At 47.3% G+C, this 21963-nt stretch overlaps 1 protein-coding gene across 1 annotated transcript in view; it reads left to right on the top strand.

The window, feature by feature from the left end:
* Positions 1-2082: 2082 nt before the first annotated feature.
* The window catches only part of plcb3 (phospholipase C, beta 3 (phosphatidylinositol-specific)), a gene marked incomplete in the record, with an annotated part of 97347 nt that continues 77466 nt past the window's right edge, over positions 2083-21963 (top strand). The window contains 2 exon segments of the mRNA XM_062515771.1: positions 2083-2569; positions 15530-15616. Of these exon segments, the coding sequence (XP_062371755.1) occupies positions 2471-2569; positions 15530-15616 (186 nt within the window).

Raw genomic sequence — 21963 nt, 5'->3', positions numbered from 1 at the left:
AGCAGACAGAACAGAAGTGACTATGGGAATGGAGTGACTTACACGGACTGACTGTAGGCCTAAATGATCACATTTCAGCTGAGTCAAAGCTGATTCATCTCAGCCCTGGCAATCTGATTTGACAACAGTTTCAACTCTGAAATATGACCCTTTTATCCGTTTTCTCATGTTATCAGATGATGCACTGCAGAGACTGAGTCATGATTGAGTTAGTTTGTGTGTAACTTCCAGTTCACTGCAATGGAGTTGGTAATGCTGGCTAATGACCACTAGGGGGTGGTAGTGGATAGTACATCTAAAGAAAAGGGGCACGCGTAGACAGCACAAGGGCGTCTGTGTTTTAACAATGAGGCTTTTGAAGCCTTCCCCCCCGCTTTGCCACGGGCCAACATTTTTGCATTTTACGGAGTAACGTGATCACATACCCTGGCTACTGTTGTCAAGAGTTTTCCATTAAGACACGAGAGAAGAAAAAAGAATGCAACTAAACAAATATATCTGCATGAGGTAAACGTGACAATGTAAGTTTGTAAATCATTAAAAGAGGTCACCGGGTCACATTCTGGACCACAGCAGTCTTTAAGGCGCATTCGTTCACAGTTATGCAAATTAGACAGCCTCAGATCGGAAGCCATGAATAATTGTTAATAATTCCCTCTCCTTTAAGTTTTTCCCTCCTGTTCTTCATTTCTCAAACCCCTCATCCCACCATGCAGGCCCTGTGGTCTTCCATTCACATGGTGCAATGGAGCTTCATGTAGGCCTATTAAAATCACTGCAAAGAGACGCGATGAAAACAGACAGGTCTATGCCCAGTCAGTCACAGATGTATCTGACAGCCGGTGCAAAAACAGGAATGCTTATCATGGATGCTTGGATAGACATATGCTGACGTTTTCATATTTCAGGAAAGCTTCAATTTTGAAAAACATATTTCTAAAATATGTAGACTACCATATTGGAATTGCCAAAAAGAAAGAAAGAAATCTGGTAAAACATTAGGCTATCTTTGACTTCAGAGGCGTTGTATGGGCCTGCTAAGCAAGCTATTTAGGTGTCCGATGAGGGCTGCGTGTCCAGGTGGTTATGGAGTAGGACGGGTGGGGGTTGACCCATATCCACAGGTGTAGACAGCTCCGAGGTTTCACATGGCATTTTCCCCCCAGTGCCGCTGACGGAACTGTCAAGTGCACACGGTCCTCCAGGAATGCTACGGCCATAGATTACGTGGCTTTCAAAACCCAGCTGCAGCGCTTACTAGTGAAAGCATGTTCATTGCACATTTGTTTGTCAAACATGCAACAACACAAAGAAAACAATTTAGGTCTTTTTGAGCGTTTCGGCTTACCAATGTAACCCCTAAGTAAATAGTTTTGGTCGAATCATTTGGGCAGAATAGGTTGCGCGAACCTGTTGATACTTGTTCCAACCAACTGAGTAACTGTAGAGGTTAGGCCTTAGGCTACAGTTGCTTTTCACGACCGACTCTCGGAACCCATCAACAGCTGACGGAACTTGACCGAACACAAGACTTAACTTTATTCTTTCAAACTAACGCAGACGCTGGGGTAGGCCTAACGTAGTTATTTTGGCCCATAACTGTAGATTGTGCCTTCTGTGTTAAAATGTGTTTGCATAGCAGGCCAGTGAATCTCTCTCCAACTGATTCACATAATTATATCCACAGCAAAGAAACCCTTCGGAAAATTCGCCTGGGATGTAAATCTAGTTCCGCACATGCCATAGCCTATTTGACATTCTTGTAGGGTGGTGTAGTTGAAATTACTCCAGAAACGTCCCTCCAAACTGGCCCTTTAAGAGAATTCCATAAAATATTTGCCAATTTCTTTACCATAACCTCTTGTGTTTCTGGAGTGTTTAATCCCGCATAGTCTATTCTCATGCTCGAGGAACACGCCTCTTAAAGAAGAATGGAATGACAACGTTAAATGCCCGTCTGTAAAGACAGAAAAAACACTCCCCCGACTGTTCGTTTTCCCTTCACTTCCTTACTCCCTCTCTCTCTCTCTCCTTCCCTGTCCTTCTCTCGCTCCCCCTCTCACTCGCTTATTTCGAGAAAACATGAAGGGAAAAGAAGAGAAGATTCCGGCGAGGACGAAAGTCAAGTGAAAGTTTCAAGAAGCTTTCGAAGGTCTGGCAAGAAGGGCAACTTTGGAGAGCGGATGGACGGGAGGAAGGATAAGATCAATTCAGCTGTATGGCATGATAAACGGATAAACATAAACACTGCTTGAAATCATAAACTCCAATCAACTGCGCAGCGCCATTCGCCACTCGTCGCCCCTTGCGCCCTGAATGTGTGACTTTGAACTGGGTGATTTTTGCAAGCTTTTTTTCCTGTTCCCTCTGGCCTGAACAGAAGAGACAGGGCGTCTGACAATTCCGAACTCTCCTCGGGAAAAAATCTTAAATTTCAGGAGTAGGGTGCCGACCAGGGCAAGACGCCGAAATGGCTGGGGCGAAGCCGGGAGTTCACGCGTTGCAACTCAAACCGGTGTCCGTCCATGAAACACTGAAACGGGGAAGCAAATTTATCAAATGGGATGAGGTAAGTGCAACGTCTTATATCAGACTACGTATAAACAACAACAGACCAAATCACCAAACACACAAGGCAAACTTATTTAGCCTAACTATTCGATTCGACTGGATTTGTAACTCCAGGGCTATCACGTTAACAACTCCTAGTCATTTAGCAAGGAGTTGCGAACGACTGACACCCGATGACACGAGCAAGCAACCAGTGGCTTCTGATATCTGTTGAATTCTTGTCAAGCGAGTTTCTCTTTGGAAGAAATGTAGTTACCTAATTTGTTTCTTTCCGCGTTATCCGTTCATACATACCATTGTGATTGATTGGTTACTACTGTATCACTGTACGGTGCATTTTTGTACATCTGTCAGGAGGAGACTTTTTTGTCAAAGTAAACACTAGCAGCAGATTTATTGTTTGTCTGTAGTGTAGCCTAAAGTCAACATAAGCGAATGCATTGTTTTTGGGGGAGGATCTCACTATCTGCACTTCAGAACCTTTTTCTTCCGCGTACTTTCTCTCCTGGCAACGTCTTGTGTGTGCCTGGTTCCCCTTGTATTTGCATGCGCCCAAGCATATGCTTTCCAGTGTGTGGGAGCCTGTTCGGGAAGGAGAAAGAAAAGAAGAATACAGTACCCAGTGGGCTACCCAGTTCTGCTACAGTAAAAATGGTTCCCGACTTATTGAGTGATTGAAAGCGACTTCAGCTGACGCATATCAAACTAGAATAGGAGCAGCATGCTCTGGCCTCTTGCCCTAATACTCCACCTAACGATAGCACTATTGTTGTGTAAGTGACCAATACTGCCTTTGTGCCAAGTTGTGTATATATATGTGTGTGTGTGTGTGTGTGTGTGTGTGTGTGTGTGTGTGTGTGTGTGTGTGTGTGTGTGTGTGTGTGTGCGTGCGCGCGCGCGAACGTGTGTGTGTGTGTGTGTGTGTGTGTGTGTGTGTGTGTGTGTGTGTGTGTGTGTGTGTGTGTGTGTGTGTGTTGATGGGGTCATTAATCCATTAGGTCTAAAGCACTTACAGCAGTTTTATAGTCCAGCCATATGCTTTTTAAGTTCTGTGTGAATGTCTTTGAATAGGTCGGTGTTGGCAATACTTAAAGGAATTCATCTAATCTACTCTAATGATGTACCCTGCCACTCATCTGGTTAAATTGTTAATGATGAATGCATCTCATGTCATAAAAAACACTCCTCGTCCTACACCATGCATAGTTTAAAAGTGTGTGTGTCCGTGCGCGCGTGTGTGTGTGTGTGTGTGTGTGTGTGTGTGTGTGTGTGTGTGTGTGTGTGTGTGTGTGTGTGTGTGTGTGTGTGTGTGTGTGTGTGTGTGTGTGTGTGTGCGCTTGTGTGCATGTGAGGGAGAGAGGTAGCAAGAGCAGTGAGGGGGGTTAGTGAGTGAGCTGGTCAGTTTGCATCTTAAATTGGCATCAAACATAGTAGTTAAACAGACAAGAGAGCCAGACACACACACATACAGTACAAAACACACACACATACAGTACAAAACACACACACACAAAACACACAGGCACGGACAAACCGCAGACCACACCATGCGAGCTGACCTTGAGGTTAATGATTTTTGAGAATGAACATGCTGTACCAGCACCGATCACCCTCTCTGTCTAGCTGTCCACTGCACATGATGACCAGTGATGGCCACGGCCACACTGGGCCTCCCATCGATCAGCTCTACACTCCCTGGGTCTTTACATTATGTAATGTCTGCAATAATATATACTGTACACACTTTTGTCATCTATATAGTATAGTAGCATCACCATACTACATCCAGTTTTGGTTAAGTCATTTTAGTTCATTTTTGTATCACACACACATCATCACCATATTACATCCAGTTTTGGTTAAGTCATTTTAGTTCATTTTTGTATCTGATTGAAATGGGCCTTTGTGTTGAAATTTGCTCCAGTTGAGCATCTTTTTTGCATGCATACATTTCCCTCTTGTTCCAACGGTAGACTGGGTGTCAGATGTTAGCCCCGTAGTAAAGATCAAACACTTTCTGTGGGCTCTGTGGGCTCTTTAAGCAAATACAGTCGGTTATTTGTAGTTGGCTGAAATCTCCCATTTGTTATTCTGTAGCGCTCTTTGCCTAGCAAATCAGTCAGCAGTGGACTGGTCAGTCCTGGCCAGCTAAGACGCAAGGAGCCTGACCATTGCTACGGTAACAGAGAGCTGAGCAAATCAGAACATGCTTCAGTGGCACATGACAGTGTGTGTGTGTGTGTGTGTGTGTTTGTGTGCGCATTTGTGTGTGAATGAGTGTGTGGAGGGAAAGGGAGGGGAGGGGAGGTTGCGGTGGCTTGAGGTCATGTATTGATATAGATTGCAGCTCTCGATCAGATGTTGTTAATGATGCTGGCTGCTTCTCATTTAGTCAAACACCCATGCTGTCCAGAAGGGAGAAAAAATCCTGCTGATTGCAGATGAGAAGATGCATATTTGTCCTCTGAGTTGTCAGGAGTATCTTTCTCTCTCTCTCTTTCTCTCTGTATCTCTCTCTCTTTCTTTCTCTCTCTCTGTCTCTCTTTCTGCCTTCACCCACTCCCTCTATCTATCTTTCTCATATGCTTTCCCCCTCTCTGAAGGGAATTCCCAGGAAGTTGTTGGAAGCTGTGATTAACTGTGCGAACCACTGTATAGAAACAACATGCCTCTGTCACTCTCTCTCTCTCTCTCTCTCTCTTTCGTTCTCTCTCTCTCTCTCATTCTTTCTCTCTGTCGCTCTTCATGGAGAAAGGATCAGAGCTGGAGAGGAAGAGGAGAGATGAACGTAAGAGTGGGAGAATATGGGTGGACATGGGGGCGAAGAGGAGGAGAAGTGTGCGTGTGAGAAAGAAAAGGAAAGAGAGAGAGAGAGAATGTGTGTTGTAGAGAGAAACACATTCCTTTTCCAGAAACCAAATAAGGAGATATAATTTGAGAAAGTGCCTCGAAGATTTGGTTAGGGACATCGAGTGTGTTTGAGAGAGAGAGAAAGAGAGAAAAACAGGAGGAGAGAATGAGCGTGTGTGTGAAAACAAAGAGAAAATAAACAAGCGGGAAGACATGAGCCCAGCGCTGTGCTTTTCTTCCTCTCTCTCTGTGCCCCCTCTTTCCCAACTCTGCACAGGAGGCTCCATCTCTCCGTCTCCTTCGCTCTCCTTCTCCCTGGCCTCTCCTCCGCCTCTCCACATCATCACTCGCTCATCCCTCTGCATTTCTTCTCTCTCTCTGTCTTTCCCTCTTTTCTTTTCTTTTTATGATCTCTCTGTCTGTCTCTCTCTCTCTGCCTGTCTGTTTGACTATCTGATTCAGTATTTGCTCTCTTTGCATGTTCAATAGTTATTTGTTTTTCTCAGAGTTGTGCAAATAGACGGCACGGCAGGGCCCTCCGGGGTGACAAAGGCGTATGAATTGTATCCACATCACAGATTTAAAAACTATTATGAACATCCCTAATTTTACAGAATTACTCTCTCTCTCTCTTTTTTTCTTTCTCTCTCTCTATCTGCTCTCGTTCTTCATTGTTCTCCCTTGTCCCAGTGTATCATTGTGTGTGTTGAGGCTGAAGTGGAGCTTGTTTTGCTCGTCTATTCTCCTCCGCCATAAACAACGCCATATTGTTCGGCTCACGCTGAAGTGGCTGCTCCGTAATTATATGGATAACCTACACTGAATCTGGACCGATAGATCAACGTCCAAGCACTTGAGCAGTGGCCACATAATAAACCCAACTGTATTAGGTAGAACAAGGCAGTCAGTCCTTCTAAGGGCCAGTGCTGTGGTACTTGGCAGAAGGAGCAAAGGTTATTTTTCAGCTCTGCTCGTTGAAATGACAGGATGGAACCATGTGACAATTACAGGCTTTACATTGGTGTGTGTGTGTGTGTGTGTGTGTGTGAGTGTGCGCATGAGTCAGGGTGTGTAGGTGTTTTGTTTTCACGTCGGTTGGTGTTATGCTTGCGTGGTGAGCGCAGTGGTCTCCTGATTGCTCAACAAGTGTTTGGAGTTTCGAGTGTTGCTGGTATTCCCTGCCCTGTTATGCTCGGTTAAAAAGGTAAATGTTTTGCCAAACCTTATGTTGGCTGACGATGTAAGGATTGTGTTAGAGGCAGAGGCTGAAGTGATTGTGTGTGTGTGTGTGTGTGTGTGTGTGTGTGTGTCTGTGTGTGTGTGTGTGTGTGTGTGTGTGTGTGGGTGGGTGCACACGTTTATGGATGTGAGCTTCTCTCCTTGAATGACTTCCTGTTCCAGCTTGTTGGCTTATGTCCAGAACCAAAACATTTCTCCCGACCGCCCCCCCACACACACACACACACACACACACATACACAAACACCCCCTACACACACCCATGGCACCAGCAACACTCAATACAAGCCCAGTTATGCTCTCTTTCTCTCTCCCTCTCACTCTGTGTCTCTCTCGTGCTCTTTCTCTCTCCCTCTCTCTCCTTCTCTCTCTCCTTCTCTCTGTCTCATTCACTTTTCTCTTGATCTGTTCACTTTTGTGCAAATTAAATTGTGGTCAATGCAGTTAAAATTCCACCTTATTTGCCGCTCTTAGTATTACTATGTGCTCAGTTTGTGTGAGGGGTTTCCCCTCTGGTTGTTTGCATGTCTGTGTGTACACAGTATATGTGTATGTAAATGTGTTTCCTGTATAGTATCATTTAGACATGGTTTTGTTGCAATCTGTCAGTGTAAAGAGATTGGGAGTAGGAGGGAGTTCGGGTGTGACAAGGGAGGGTAGCATTTGGTGCCAAATGAAGATTGATCCCTCCACTTTAAAGGTCTCTTCCTGACTCTCTGTCTCTAGTGCGGTCACTGACGAAACACCTCTCTCTCTCTCTCTCTCTCTCTCTCTCTCTCTCTCTCTCTCTCTCTCTCTCTCTCTCTCTCTCTGTGTGTGTGTGCCACTTGTTCGTTCCACTTACCTCTCCTCTCATCTGTCTCTTCATCCTTCCTTTCCTCTTGTTCGTTCTGCCTTTTGTTCCTTTTTTAGTTCCTCTCTCCGCTCATCTTCATGCTCAATTTATCTCCCTGATGTTCTCTCGCTCCTCAGCCCTCTTTTCTTTGCACACTGTCTGATTTCTGACCTCCCTCCCTCCACCTTCCTTTGCCTTGCCTCATGCTTTTCCATCCTGCTGAGAAACCCATGCAAACATCCTGTTGGGCATAACCGAATACTCTTTGCATACACACACACACACACACACACACACACACACTCGCACAGGGCCAAACATGGACACATGCCTACAAATATTCCGAGCGCATGGAGTGTAGGCCATTTGAATGTGCATGCATTGCACACGTGTGTGTGTGTGTTTTTTTTACAGTAATGCATACAGTTGCGTTAGTGTTTATTTGTGCATACCAAAGATCCTTAAGAACCCTTTTTCAACCATCTCTGTGCATACGATCAATTAATAAAAGTACAATCAATGTAAAAGTGTAGTGACCAGATCGTAGTTGTGTTCAGTCAGTGCTTCAAGTACTTCAATCCATTATCACACTACGCTTATAGTAGCTCAAGTTGAACGGCACAGTCTCTGTGAGGGAGTTCACTCACTGTAAAGACACAGCAGGGCATATTTTGCAGTGCCCGTGGCTGACCGCGTGGTCTCCCTTACCTAGTTCCACCATACAGGCTACATGGCCTGCCGGTCCACTCCCGATAGGCAGGGCTCACTGACTGGACAGGCCGGACAGGTGGGGAGAGCCCAACGACGCAGTGGGCGCAGGGCAGAGTGTCCTCTCGTCTGGTCAGAGCACGCACTCACACAGGGGCTGTCCGCAGCGCACTGCTAAGCATACGCTAACAGCCTCGCAACCAGGTGTGAAACAAGCGGAGAGCTGGTGAGAAAGTGAAAGGAGAGGGAGAGAGAGAGAGAGAGAGAGAACATTTCCTCATGCCTCTCTCTGGCTATAGGAATTCTTTTGTCTCTGATTGGTGACTTTCAGCTGCCGGAACGGCACGCTCACATTATATGACTCAAGCAAAGGGGCTCCAGGGCTGTCAGGAGGACCATTTCTGTTGCCCCCCAAAAAATCCCAGGAAGCACACTCTCACCATGGATCAGGAATAACCTGTCCGTTTTGAACAGGAAACAATGTATAAAACAGATCCTCAGACAGTTTGAAGGTCTGTTTCTATCTCTTCTCCGGTGAAGATGTAATCGTTTACATTCCTCCCAGGAGGAACTTGAAGTGAGGGGAAAGAAATAGAAAAAATGTCAAAAATGTGTTCCTGTTTGGATGGAACGGCAGGCTGTAATGGCCCCCAGCACATGTTCTCCCAGGCCCAGCCCAGGGGGACCCTCCCCTCTCAGTCTGCTCTGCAGTGTCTCACTCGCCCCCTGAAAGAAGCTCACACAACAGCCCAACATGGTGTAAAGACAGGCCTAACACCAGTGTGCAGTGTCTCACTTGCCCCCTGAAAGACGCCCACACAACAGCCCAACGTGGTGTAAAGGCAGGCCTAACACTAGTGTGCAGTGTCTCACTCACCCCACACCAGAACACTCACACAACAGCCCAACGCGGTGTAAAGACAGTCCTAACACCAGTGTGCAGTGTCTCACTCACCCCCTGAAAGACGCCCACACAACAGCCCAACGCGGTGTAAAGACAGGCCTAACACCAGTGTGCAGTGTCTCACTCACCCCACACCAAGACGCTCACACAACAGCCCAACGCAGTGTAAAGACAGGCCTAACACCAGTGTGCAGTGTCTCACTCACCCCACACCAAGACGCTCACACAACAGCCCAACGCGGTGTAAAGACAGGCCTAACACCAGTGTGCAGTGTCTCACTCACCCCACACCAGAACACTCACACAACAGCCCAACGCGGTGTAAAGACAGGCCTAACACCAGTGATAAATAAGACAGGCTTGTGAGATGACATTTCTACCAGGAGGTCATGAGGAAAGCAGGAATGAAGGTGAAGCATTTGAATCCTTAATTGGACTGTGAGCAATGACAGCAGAGAGCATCAACGTGTTGGCAGTGCATCTGAATATCTGAACATCTGAATGTGGCAGTGCAGGTATAGGTTATGTAAGTAGAGTCGTTTTGAAGGCATGTAGGCCACTGATTGGTGGAGACGGACGAATTAAGGAGTTATGCACTATTAAGGAACTATGCAGCATTAATGTCTTGAGTCTTAAGGCAGAATTTACTGGCTGAACTTGTCTTGAGGACTACGGTACACCCTGTCCCCTTTCTAATCTCAAGCAGCTTCCTTATAAAATGGCCTACAATCTAATCTGCGACCGACTAGGCGTGTTGTCGAGAGCTCTTCAGCGACAAGTCTTTCTCTTTGAGCAGCAGAGATGTGAGATATCGCCAGAATAAGGAGTTGTCTCAGGTGTAGAGAAAGTTCGCAACAGTAATTTCCATTAGCCGCATTGTGTACAGTATAAGCCGCAGGATGGTGTTATATGCAAGTTAGAAGAAACAAAGCCATATTCACACCAAATGTAACTGCTCCCGTGTATTAACCTCCTAGCTGAAGAAATGTTGCAATATCAATGTATAAGCCACTGCTAATAATTGGGAAATTACGCTAAAGTGTAGCATAGCTCAGCCTCAGAAATAATGCAGCGCAGTTCTTCTCCCTGAGCAAGACAAGGGCTCTCTCAGCGAATACAATGAGTTTGTCTCTATTCTGCGTTTACAATCGAGTCAATTAGGCGGTAATGCCTGTCAGGTTATAATGATGAAGGGCCCGTTGGAATTGGAGGTGGATTTGACTGTGGCGCTGAGCAGATAAGAGCTATGGGTCCCCAGTGGTCAGCCGATGACGGTTGGCAGGTTCCTTTGAAAAATGTTAGATGGATGAATAAATAGGTGGAGGAGTGGAGAGAAGAATGGAGAAGAATAGAGAGCGAGAAACAGAGGAAGAGCCTGAGGGGGCGGCTAAAGGTTAAGTGCACCCACATGTGAATGGTGGGAAGTTGAGTTTGATACACACACACACACACACACACACACACACACACATATGCTACGACGCCATGTCTATGGCAGTCGGGCTCCACAGGCTTCAATCTTGGCCTCTGTCTTTTTTCTACCTTTTGTTCTCTCTCTTTTTTCTCTCTCTCTCTCTCTCTCTCTCTCTCTCTCTCTCTCTCTCTCTCTCTCTCTCTCTCTCTTTCTCTCTTTCTCTCTTTCTGCTGTCTGTCTCTTGCTTCCCCTCCCCTCTGTCTCTAGAGTCCAAAGGTGAATCACTAACATCAACCTTTGCCATGTTACCAAAGTGTTGACTCATGGGCCTGACACACACACACACACACACACAGGAATCTGTGTGTTGACCACAGCGTCCTGCTTGGAGGGCTGTGTGATCTAAGAAAGTGCAGATTCATTTCACCATGCTCAGTATGTTCAAAATCAGTTACCAGATGACATTCCCTCTCAAGTCACTTTTAGATTCTCCCTCCTTCCCTCTCTCTCTCTCTCTCGCTCTCTCTCTCTTGGTCTCTTGTTTCTTTTCTCCCTCTCTCTCTCTCTCATTTCTTTTCTCTCTGTGTCTCACCCTTACATATCAGTCACTCCTTCTCTCACCCACTCTGACACTCTGTGTGTGTGTGTGTGTGTGTGTAGAGAACCTTGGTGTGCTGGTGTGCTTGGCTGGGCTCTCGGCACAGCGTTCTGTGCCATTTGCCGGCCGTTTAAAGTGCACTGAATCATGGCGGATTGTTGTTATGAGAGACATTAAAGCCGTGTAAATACAATACAGCAAATACTCAGCAAGCGGCGGCTGAATAAATACCAGCAAATAGCTGGGATAGCTTCAGCATGAGGCCTTTGAGCGCTAGCCTGGCAGTCCTGTGTATGTGTGTGTGTGTGTGTGTGTGTGTGCGTGAGTTTGCGTGTGGGTGTGTGCGTGTGTGCATTATGTGTGTGTGCACGCAGTTGGGCATGTGTGTGTGTGTGTGTTGCGTGTGTGCATGTGTGTGTCTGTGTGTGTGTGTTTATATGTATGGTGTGTATGCGTGTTTTCACAAGTGTGAGAACTGTGTGTGTGTGTGTGAGGAAAAGACGGAATGCTTAATTGTCCGATCCATCATTTCTAAAGCCCAGCTTGGGCCTGCGAGTGGTCGTAAACCTTAGTCCTTTCACACTGGTTTACTCAGCAGGCCCCTGTGTGCTCAACCTGATGCAAATCTAGTTGAGATACAGCTGTTCAAATGGCATTGAATCCCCGAAGATGCCATCGGCGAACAGCTATTTTCAATCCTGCCATTCTCACAAGATCTTGAGTTATTTCTGTCATTATCTAAAGATAATGAATCTTTGTTTCCCCAAGATAACGTTAAATTCATTTGATATCTCAGGAAAGTGATAGGCTATATAATGTCTGCTGGTATAAGCTCGACCGGTGGAGCTATCAAAGTGAGATTGATGTTGTAGTGGAATATGTTGTTGCTCTACTTGGGGGAAAAAGAGGGATTGGAGACTGGTTATCAGCTATGCGGTACAGCTGAGGTAGAAAAACCTTGTTTGTTTGTTTGTGTGTGTGTGTGTTTGTCTCTCTTTCTCTCTGTCTGTTGTGTGTCTGTGTTGAGTGCGTGTGTGTGTGTTTCACTCTCTCTTTCTCTGTCTGTGTGTGTGTGTGTGTGTGTGTGTGCATGTGTTTGTGTGTTTTCTTGAAAGGGGCCAAGACCACACTTGGAAACAGAAGTGGGCCTTGCGTGCATCTCATTGTTTGGAAGAATTATGATGAGAGGGTGTTTGACAGTTGTCACATTCCATTCCATTGTGTGTGTGTGTGTGTGTGCGTGTGTATAGAAGCAAGTAAGCTTGTTGTGCGAGCCAAACTGAGGACACTTTGTTGGTGGCATTTGCTGAAATAAGAATAACCCAGATGTGCCCTACACTTCTTATTGAAATCCTAATGGGGAAGGGTTGCAGTGCTCCAATCCCATCAATGACCCCTCACCACACACACACACACACACACACACACACACACACACACTCCCTTACTCGTTTACGCAGTAAACAGGGCGCACATCAAAGAGCCAAAGCTGGAGGGAGCTCTGTCTTTACCAGCCTCTCCTCCTCCTCCCGTCCTTACCTTTTCATATTGAAATGGAACACCTGAATGCCCCTTACACACCCACCCACCCACACACACACACACACACACACACACACACTCACTCATCAAACACACACACATTCATCACACACACACACACACACACACACACACACTCATCAAACACACACACACACACACACACACACACACACACATTCATCAAACGCACACACGCACACACACACACACACACACACAAACAAACCCACCAGGGTTCTCTTGCGTAAACATAGAGGCCCAGCCCGGGGCTCCGGTCATTCAGCTGGCGTGCTGCTAGCGTGGCTCTCCTGGCTGTGGCCAAGGCAACGCCGGCAGCAGCCCGGCCTGGCTCCAGCAGGAAGCTCCTCCTTCACATTCAAAGCAGCGCTACTACCTCCGCCGATTGCCGGAGTGCAAACGACCGGCGCGACACTCGCAAATGACGAGGAGTCCGAGCACATGCCGGGAACTGCCAAAGGCCGGAAGGGATGGAGGGAGTGAGGGAGGGAGGAGAGGGAGGAGTGTGTGATGACAAAGAAGGATAGAGGATGATCTATAGCCGCTTGCTTTCTATGAGGCACAGGGAGTGGCGGTGTGGATTTCTTGGAGAGCGGCACTTCTTGGAAATCTCTCCTCCGTGGACTGCTGGGAGGAATGGCATCCTGTGTAGCGGCTCGCTGGAGTCTGATTCAAGTTCACACTGGCCCCATTATCTCCCACTCTCATCTGACTCTCTGAGTCTGGCTCTCCTCCTCTTCTGTCTTTAGAGTTACCATTTGTCTCTCTCTCTCTCTCTGTCTCTCTCTCTCTCTCTGTCTCTCTCTGTCTCAGTGCAGTGACTATGACCTGTAGCATTTGTGACCCAAAAGTAGATTGCTTCCATGGCCCCCCCTCCCCTTCCAAACCCCATCTCAATTTCTCCTTGTTTTCTTGCTATGTCACCGAGTCTCGCTCTTGTTCTGCCCCCACCTCTCTTTCCCTCTCTCTCTCTTTCTCTCACACCCCTCTCTCTCTCTTTCTCTCTCTCCTACCCCTCTCTCTCTCTCTCTCCCACCCCTCTCTTTTCTCTCACTTTTCATGCAAAGTGAACTTGTCTCCCACCGGGTAACATTATCAGCCTTTCGGGTCGTCAAGGAGACCAAAGCTGTGAAGTCATAAAAGAATTCCGTTCCATGTAATTAATGGATTATTGCAACCCCCTAAATGTAAACTCAAATACACACACACACACACACACACACACACACTGGAATTAGTTTGTTGTTTATTTAAGGCAGCAACAAGTTCAAGCTTAGGATATTAAAATGAAAATGTGTGACTGTATGGTATGAGTTAATATGTGTGTGTGTGTGTGTGTGTGTGGGTTGGTGTGGGAGATAGACATGGTCGCTTATGAGATTTGGTGAGGAAAGGTCAGTATCTTATCTCCAGACAAAGAGAAGCGCTCATATGAGTCTCTAAGCCCTCATAAAACAGATGAAAAGAGAGGAGGGTTTATTCTCTAAGCGTGGGAATATGAAGGGAGCTGAAGAGAGCAAGATGGGGTTTAGCTTTCCTTCTCCCGGTTCCCTTGTCTCTCTGATAACCTTTTTTGCGTGGGCCCCTTCTCCCAGACTGGTTGACCGTACATGGCCAGCAAATCACTGTAGAAGCTCTCGACCGTCTCCTTAGACTCGTGTCTCTCACACGCTCTCTCTCTCTCTCTCACTCTCTCTCTCTCTCTGTTCCTCATCACCTCATGTTGTGCTCTCTGTTGTCTCCCTCATCACTGGGTCAAAAGTGTCCGTATGTTATCTTTCTTTCTTGTCTATGACTCTTTTCCTTCTTTCTTTCTCTCTTTCTTTCTTTCTTTCATTCTTTCTAGTCTCTCCATCATTGTCTTCATCTTGATATCTAACTCTTTCTTTCTTTCTTTCTTTCTTTCTCTCTTTCTTTCTTTCTTTCTTTCTTTCACACTTTCTCTCTGTTTCATGTTTTCTTTGCTTGTTCTGGTAAAGCGTGCGTTTCCCTCTCCTCTGGGGACAGTTTACTAAACCCCCCCGCAGCTCCATCCTGGTCCCTCCGGGGCCGCTGCACCACCACTCCTCCACCGCTCCTCCACCCTGGCTGCTGCCCTGTGGTTTACACATTACCGCTCTCTCCGTGGTTTCAGATAGCTTTCACGGCCTCTCTGGACCTGGCCTGGGTTGATGCCCTGTGCCTTATCGTGTGTCTCTGTGTGTGTGTGTGTGTGTGTGTGTGTGTGTGTGTGTGTGTGTGTGTGTGCGCGGACGTTCATCTGATGCCAGGGTGTCTAGGATGTCTCGCATCCAGGAAGCCTAGTCGTCACGATGGCTTCACCCCTGGCAGAATGGGGTTGTTCTTGGACGTCTGACATGCGTCTCCAGTGTGTGTGTGTGTGTGTGTGTGTGTGTGTGTGTCCGAGCAAGAGAGTGCAGGAGAAAAAAGGGAGTGTGAGCCAGAAAAGAAGGGGCCCCGTGCGAGCGCGCGGTCATGTGTCAGACCGTAAGCCCGTCCATTACAGCTTCCACAATGCATTTGTCGTAAATGGCATTAGGGCGGTTTTTGCGCCGGTCTTTTAGGAGCGACCACACCGGATCGCTTGTCCAACAAATCAATGACTCCTCGGTCTAGCGGTGCACGTTAATATGCCCGGAGTGAGCTGGCGGCTTTAAATCTTTTCACCGCGAAAGCAAAGCCTGTATAACTTCACTTTAGTTCTAATGCATCCACATTAACCGTCTCCACTCTATGTAACCCTAGCCACCACATTGTTGCCACTTTTTCTGTGTGTCCAGCTACACTTTTATTGTCTTTTGGCTTAATGCATTTGTTTTGTTTGTTTGTTTGTTTGTTTGTGTTTAGGAACCCAGCACCGGCCAGCCCTCGCTCATCACCCTCAAGGTGGACCCGGAGGGCTTCTTCCTGTACTGGACGGGCGGTGCGAACCTGGTCAGTATCGTTCCGGTGTTTACACGTTCGTTTCCACGTTCTCGTGTCTCGGCGAAGGCTCTGTGCTTCCTTCGCACGCCAAGGAGCCGTTTCCCATCCCCTGGCCCGCGGCGACGGTCCACCTCACGGTCATTGTGTTGGGGATCGTCTCACGCGGTCCTTTCCATTCGATACCTCGTTTTAGGCTTCCTCAGTTCCCTACTTCCTGTAACTTCATCCGCCTTTCTTTTCTCTGGCTCGTTCGTTTGTTCTTTCTTTCATTCTTTCTTTCCCTCTTTCTTTCTTTCTTTCTTTCTTTCACTCCACCCTGTCTCTGTTCTCTCTCGCCCTCTCTCTCTCTTGTGCCAATTAGAGCGATCGGCCCATCATGTGAGTCCTCATGAATTGAATCAAATTTCGCCTCCGCAAATTAAATCAGCTCTTCCTCTCCCCTCTCTTCTCCTCTCTCCTCCTCCAACCCCTTCACTTCAGCGCTCTCTCTTTCTTTACTCTCTTTTCTACTCTGTTGTTTTCCTATCCTTACAATATGCCCCCCCTCTCTCTCTCTCCCTCTCTCCCCCTCTCTTTTTTTATGTTCTTTTATATCTATCTTTCAGGCATGTGAGGTATGTGGACAGTTAAAGTGACCAGTGACATTTTGACATTTATATGGTGAAGCACAGAATATTTCCATGATGCTCCCCTTCTCTCACTCTACCCATCTGAATCTGGATGTGTGTCCACACGTGTGTGTGTCTGTGTGTCTGTGTCTGTGTGTCTGTGTGTCTGTGTGTCTGTGTGTCTGTGTGTCTGTGTGTGTGTGTCCTGGGGAGAAATGAGTACAGAGGAGAGCATATCCTCTCTAAGTGTGCCAACGCTTCACACGTCTGACTGTTTCCATGTGTTATGGAGATGTCTGAGAGCTGACATGGCCATGGGTGTGGCAGATGCAATGTTCTCTGTCTGTGTGTGTGTCTATGTGTGTGCGCGCGCATGTGTGTGTACGCGCAAGCCTGTGCATGTGTACTCACACTTGTGAGTATGCGTGTGTGCAAGTCTCCCTGTGTACGCATACTTGTGTGTGTGTCTGTGTTCAAGTCTGTGTGTGTGCGCGTCCATGTGTGCGAGCCTGCGTCCATGTGTGCGTCCATGTGTGTGTCCATGTGTGTGTTTCCATGTTCAAGTGTGTGTGAGTGTGTGTGTGTGTGTGTGTGTGTGTATGTGTGTGTGTGCCGTACAGTAGTAGGACACTAGGGCATAGCTTGCCGGAGGAGATGCGGTGGCACTGTTTAGTGTTGGGCGCCGGGGCCCCCGGGGATCCCCCCCCCCCCACCCCTCACAATATATAGAAAAGAGGCCAATCATCTCTCCAGTAACTGCCAATCGCGACACCATTTGATCCTGCTATTCTTGCTGCTCCCCGACATGCGTACAGCGAGCGAGCGTGTGTCTGTTTCTGTGTCTGTGTGTGGGGTGTGTGTGTGTGGGGTGTGTGTGTGTGTGTGTGTGTGTGTGTGTGTGTGCGTGCCAGCCAGCCTTCGCAATACGCGCGCACCACTTCTCTCCTTTCCAAGTAGAAGGAGGTTGCTGAAAGTCGAGCCCACTTCCACGAAGGCCAGGTCTGTCATCGCACCTTCATCGCACACATACGCAAGAGAGGGTGTGTGGGGGGGTTTTGGATAACTTTGCAGCGTATTTGGTGAAGAGTTGACTATTGTTCACACACAACATAGTTTGGTGGAAAGGTTTTGGATAAGAACATGAGCCATGTGAAAGGTTGCGTCAGCAGAGAATATTAGACTGAATGTTGAATTGTGTGTGTGTGTGTGTGTGTGTGTGTGTGTGTGTGTGTGTGTGTGTGTGTGTGTGTGTGTGTGTGTGTGTGTGTGTGTGTGTTATTGGGTTTCCAGTAAAGTATGTGACCGTTCTAATAAAAAGAAAAATAAGAAAAAGCAGATCCAGGGATATACTTCCCTCTCCTTCTCTCACTCTCTCTCTCTCTCTCACTCTCTCACTCTCTCTCTCTCTCACTCTCTCTCTCTCTCTCACTCTCTCTCTCTCTCTCCCTCTCTCCCTCTCTCTCTCTTGCGGTCACCCTCGCTCTCCTGCCCTCTTTCTGAGACCTGGTCTTTATCACCAGCTACTTAGCGTCTCGTCCGGATCTGTCTCTGTGTGTGTGTACATGTGGCTAATCCCCCTTTCAAACTCTGCGCGTGTGTGAGAGTGTGTGTGTGTGTGTGTGAGCGTGTGTGAGAGTGAGTGTGAATGAGAGATGAAGTGTGAAACGGGTGAACTTGGCCGTATTAACTGTAATCTGACTCATTACATTTGCGTCTGTCATTCCACGAATAAGGGCTTTTGCATTTGCATTTTGCATGCTTTTTCACGAGGGCAGATGAATTTTCATGCGGCGCCGTTATCAGATGCTCGTCTTCGTCAAATAAGCAAATGTCTTTCTCGACATTGACTTTCACAGGAAGCCTCTCTGAGAGTGCGAGTGTGTGTCTGTCTGTCTGTCTGTCTGTCTGTCTGTCTGTCTGTGTGTGTGTGTGTGTGTGTGTGTGTGTCTCTCTCTCTCTCTCTCTCTCTCTCTCTCTCTCTGTTTGTATGTGTGTGTGTGTGTGTGTGTGTTGGCGTTTTTACATGTAATTCTCTCCACTTTCATAGTTTGTCAGTTGAAGTAAATCATCCTGACTGTTTTGTCCATTGGGCCTGGAGTAGCTCACCTCAGCTCAGCTCTTCGGTACACTGGTGCTTGTCTTGTTTATGTCTCTCCGTCAACAGCGCTCCAGTACCCACTCCAACCAGCCTCATGGGTGCACATGGGATAGGGGGTCCACTTCTCAGACAAGCTTTAGGCACCACTTCAGCACAGCAGCAGCAGCAGCGAAGTGTGTGTGTGTCTGTGTGTGTGTGTGTGTGTCTGTGTGTGTGTCTGTGTGTGTGTGTGTGTGTGTGTGTGTGTGTGTGTGTGTGTGTGTGTGTGTGTGTGTCTGTGTGTGTGTGTGTGTGTGTCTGTGTGTGTGTCTGTGTGTGTGTCTGTGTGTGTGTCTGTGTGTGTGTCTGTGTGTGTGTGTGTGTGTGTGTGTGTGTGTGTGTGTGTCTGTGTGTGTGTCTGTGTGTGGTCTGCTGGTGTCTTGCCTAATGTAGCGGGCATGTGCTATTGGATTTGCAGCGCTGTCTCTTTTTAATGGGACACTGATCTGCTCTGGCTAATTGTCTGTTGACATGTGCCCATGCAGAGCGAGCGCTCAGGCCCGGGTCTGAAGGGAGTGGCCTATCCATCAGGGCCTAGCGCGCCGCTAATGTGTAATGTGACAGGCCAGGGCTCTCAGCAGCCCGTAATGGCCGAGCTGTTAGCCAGCATTAGATTGCATCCGTATCTGGGCTGCATTAGTGTGAACTCCTATACTTTACGACACACGCACACACTCATACACACACTCATACACACACACACACACACACACACACACACACACACACACACACACACACACACACTCATTAGGGAATTGTCATCCATTTAGACAATTCGCTTGTTCAGTTTTATTACAAGTTGTCCTCCTCTCGTGCCCCCCCCCCCCTCCTTCCCCCCTCCCATCTGAACACTGCAAGCTTACAGTATACATGGACTTGGATACATTATGTCACATCCGTCTCATGTAGCACTCTCTGGAATGTGTCTGTGATCTTGAAGTCTCGCCTCCACTTTCAGTTTCTTTTCATTTTCACTCTCTCTCTCTCTTTCTCCTCTCTCTCTCTCTCTCTCTCTCTCTCTCTTCTTTCTCTCCTTCCTGTTTGGAGTCCAGCTGGTTGTCATCAGCCAAGAGCAGGCGAGGTGACTAAACTTGCGTTGGGATGACACTTTCCCTCTCTTCTCACTTTCTCTCTTGCTCTCTCTCTTTCTCTCTCTCCCTGCCCACAGCTTCTGCTTCCCTTCCACTCTTCCTCCGTTCAAGGTTCTCCATTCTTCCTTGCTTGTTCTCTCTCTCTCTCCCACACTCTCTCTCTCCCCCTCTCTTTCTGTGGGAAAGCATGCAGGAAATAGTTGAGACCCAGAGGGTAGTCCTGGAGCGTAACTTTCCCCTGTGCCCCTTTCACTTACAGCATACCCTACGGCTATTGCTCTCTTCACCCCCTTTCCTCTCTTGCTCCCTCCTTCCTTCTCTCTCTCTCTCTCTCTCTCTCTCTCTCTTTCTCTCTCTTTGTCTGTCTCCCTCTCTCTTTTCTCTGAGGACTTGTGAAATGAACCTCCAGAGCGCTTCCCTCAGACTGAATGCCCGCGATCATCACTTCCTTTTATTTACACTGTAAACCGTCCGCAGAGAAAGACAGAGACAGATGTCCAGACCAAGATGGAGAAATCGAACGCGATGAATAATGTATGCACACATATTAATGGCAGGGAAAAAAACTCCAATGAAATGAAATGAGATTGGCTGACTGAATTGGGGGTGGGCGGGGGGGGGGGGGTGGAGAAGACCATCTTGGTACAAATGGTTCTGGACATTTCCTTTCTCATCAAGTGGAGGTGCTGTCAAATCAAAAGTAGCATTGTAGCATAATAGCAATATGGATAATGGGTAATGGTTGATTATAAAACGGAAAATGAAGGGGAAAACTAATTTTATGGTGGAAAAAGATGGATATCTCTTGCACTCATTTTCTAAGAGTTAATTCTGCTGTGTAGGCTTGGAAAAAACAAGTGAAGTCTGCTCATTCTTCTGCTAGCTTGGCATCTGCTGCTGTTTGTTTTTGCTTGGCGCTGTTGGAGGGGGATGTTTCAGGAGAGACGTTGGTAGCTGCTGTTGACTGTTAGATGTTGTCGGTGATTTTCGAGCAGCCTACTTGTGACGCGTTTTCTTGGCCAGAGAGATTATCCACGGCGATTAGGCTGCTTTATTTTAGGGATTAGGATGTAACAAATATAAATCCCCCCTCTCCCTTCACTCTTTTCCCTCTTTCCAGCAATCTCTCTCTTTCTCTCTCTCACACACACACACATTTTTATGCACATATACGCAAAGACGCATGCATGCAGGCAGTTACATACTGTACACACACACACACACACACACGCACGCACGCACGCACGCACGCACGCACGCACAGACACACACGTGCACACTTATTCAAGAAGAGAGATCCGCAGGCCAGACCACACACACGTGCAGACATGTACACACACACACACACACACACACACACACACACACACACACACACACACACACACGGACACAGACAGCAGCCCTCAGACACCCACGCGTCAGAGAGGAAGTGTGTTCTGAGGGCCGATAATGGGAGCGCTTCCTTTTTGCATCACACCCTCTCTGTCTAACCCCCTCTCTGTCCTCTGGCCTGTCACTTCTGATGCCTACCGCTCTTTTTACACACACCACCCCTGCGCGCCAACGTTTTACACACATTTGTGGAGAAGTGGTGCGCCCGTCCAAAGTCTATTTTTACAGGTGCCAGACGCGGCGTGCCAGAGAGACTGAGGGAGAAGGTCTGCACTCTGTACGCGAGCTCCGCAAATAAACTTTATTCATGTTTTTAAAAAAGATTTCGATCTCACAGGATCTTCATCGGTATTTTTTACACACACACACATACACACACACACACACACACATACACATGCTCACACACATGCAGTGCACACACAAAGAGAGACCTTTACACACACATTCCTCTAACTAGTTTGTAATTGACCACCCCCTTCCACATTACTTCTGACAATCTAGTTCTTGCCTTATTTATTTGTACACACACACACACACACACGTTCACACTCACACACTCTCACACACACACACACACACACACACACACACACACACACACACACACACACACACACACACACACACACACACACACACACACACACACACACACACAGGCTTAAATTTGTCCAAGGCTATTTTGGACTCTGTCTTTAGGGGCCTATTTTTGACCTTGCATTCAAGATGTGTTTTAGAGTTGAGCAGTACAACCATAATCAACACCTTATGCCCTCAACGGCAGCATTGCACAATGCCCTCACTCTTCCTCTCATTATTTTCATCATCTCTGGCCTCCCCTTTAGTGTGTGTGTGTGTGTATGTGTGCATGTGGTTGTGGTATGTATTCATATGGTTGTGTGAGAGTGTGTGTGTGTGTGTGTGATCGTATGTGTGTGTCTGGGTATTAGTGTGTGAGTGTAGCAATGGAATGACCAGCATGGCAGACTCTCGGCCCACACCAATTTGATTAGATACATGGAGGTGGAAGTGTGGAAAAGAAGGGAGCGGTGCAGAGGTGCAGATGAATGGAGAGAGAAGAGAGGGAGAGAGAAGATGGAGAGAGAGAGAGAGAGAGAG

The sequence above is a fragment of the Sardina pilchardus genome, chromosome 16, assembly GCF_963854185.1.
Source record: "Sardina pilchardus chromosome 16, fSarPil1.1, whole genome shotgun sequence".
NCBI classification, from domain to species: Eukaryota; Metazoa; Chordata; class Actinopteri; order Clupeiformes; family Clupeidae; genus Sardina; species Sardina pilchardus.
This window is presented reverse-complemented; position numbering and strand designations above follow the sequence as displayed.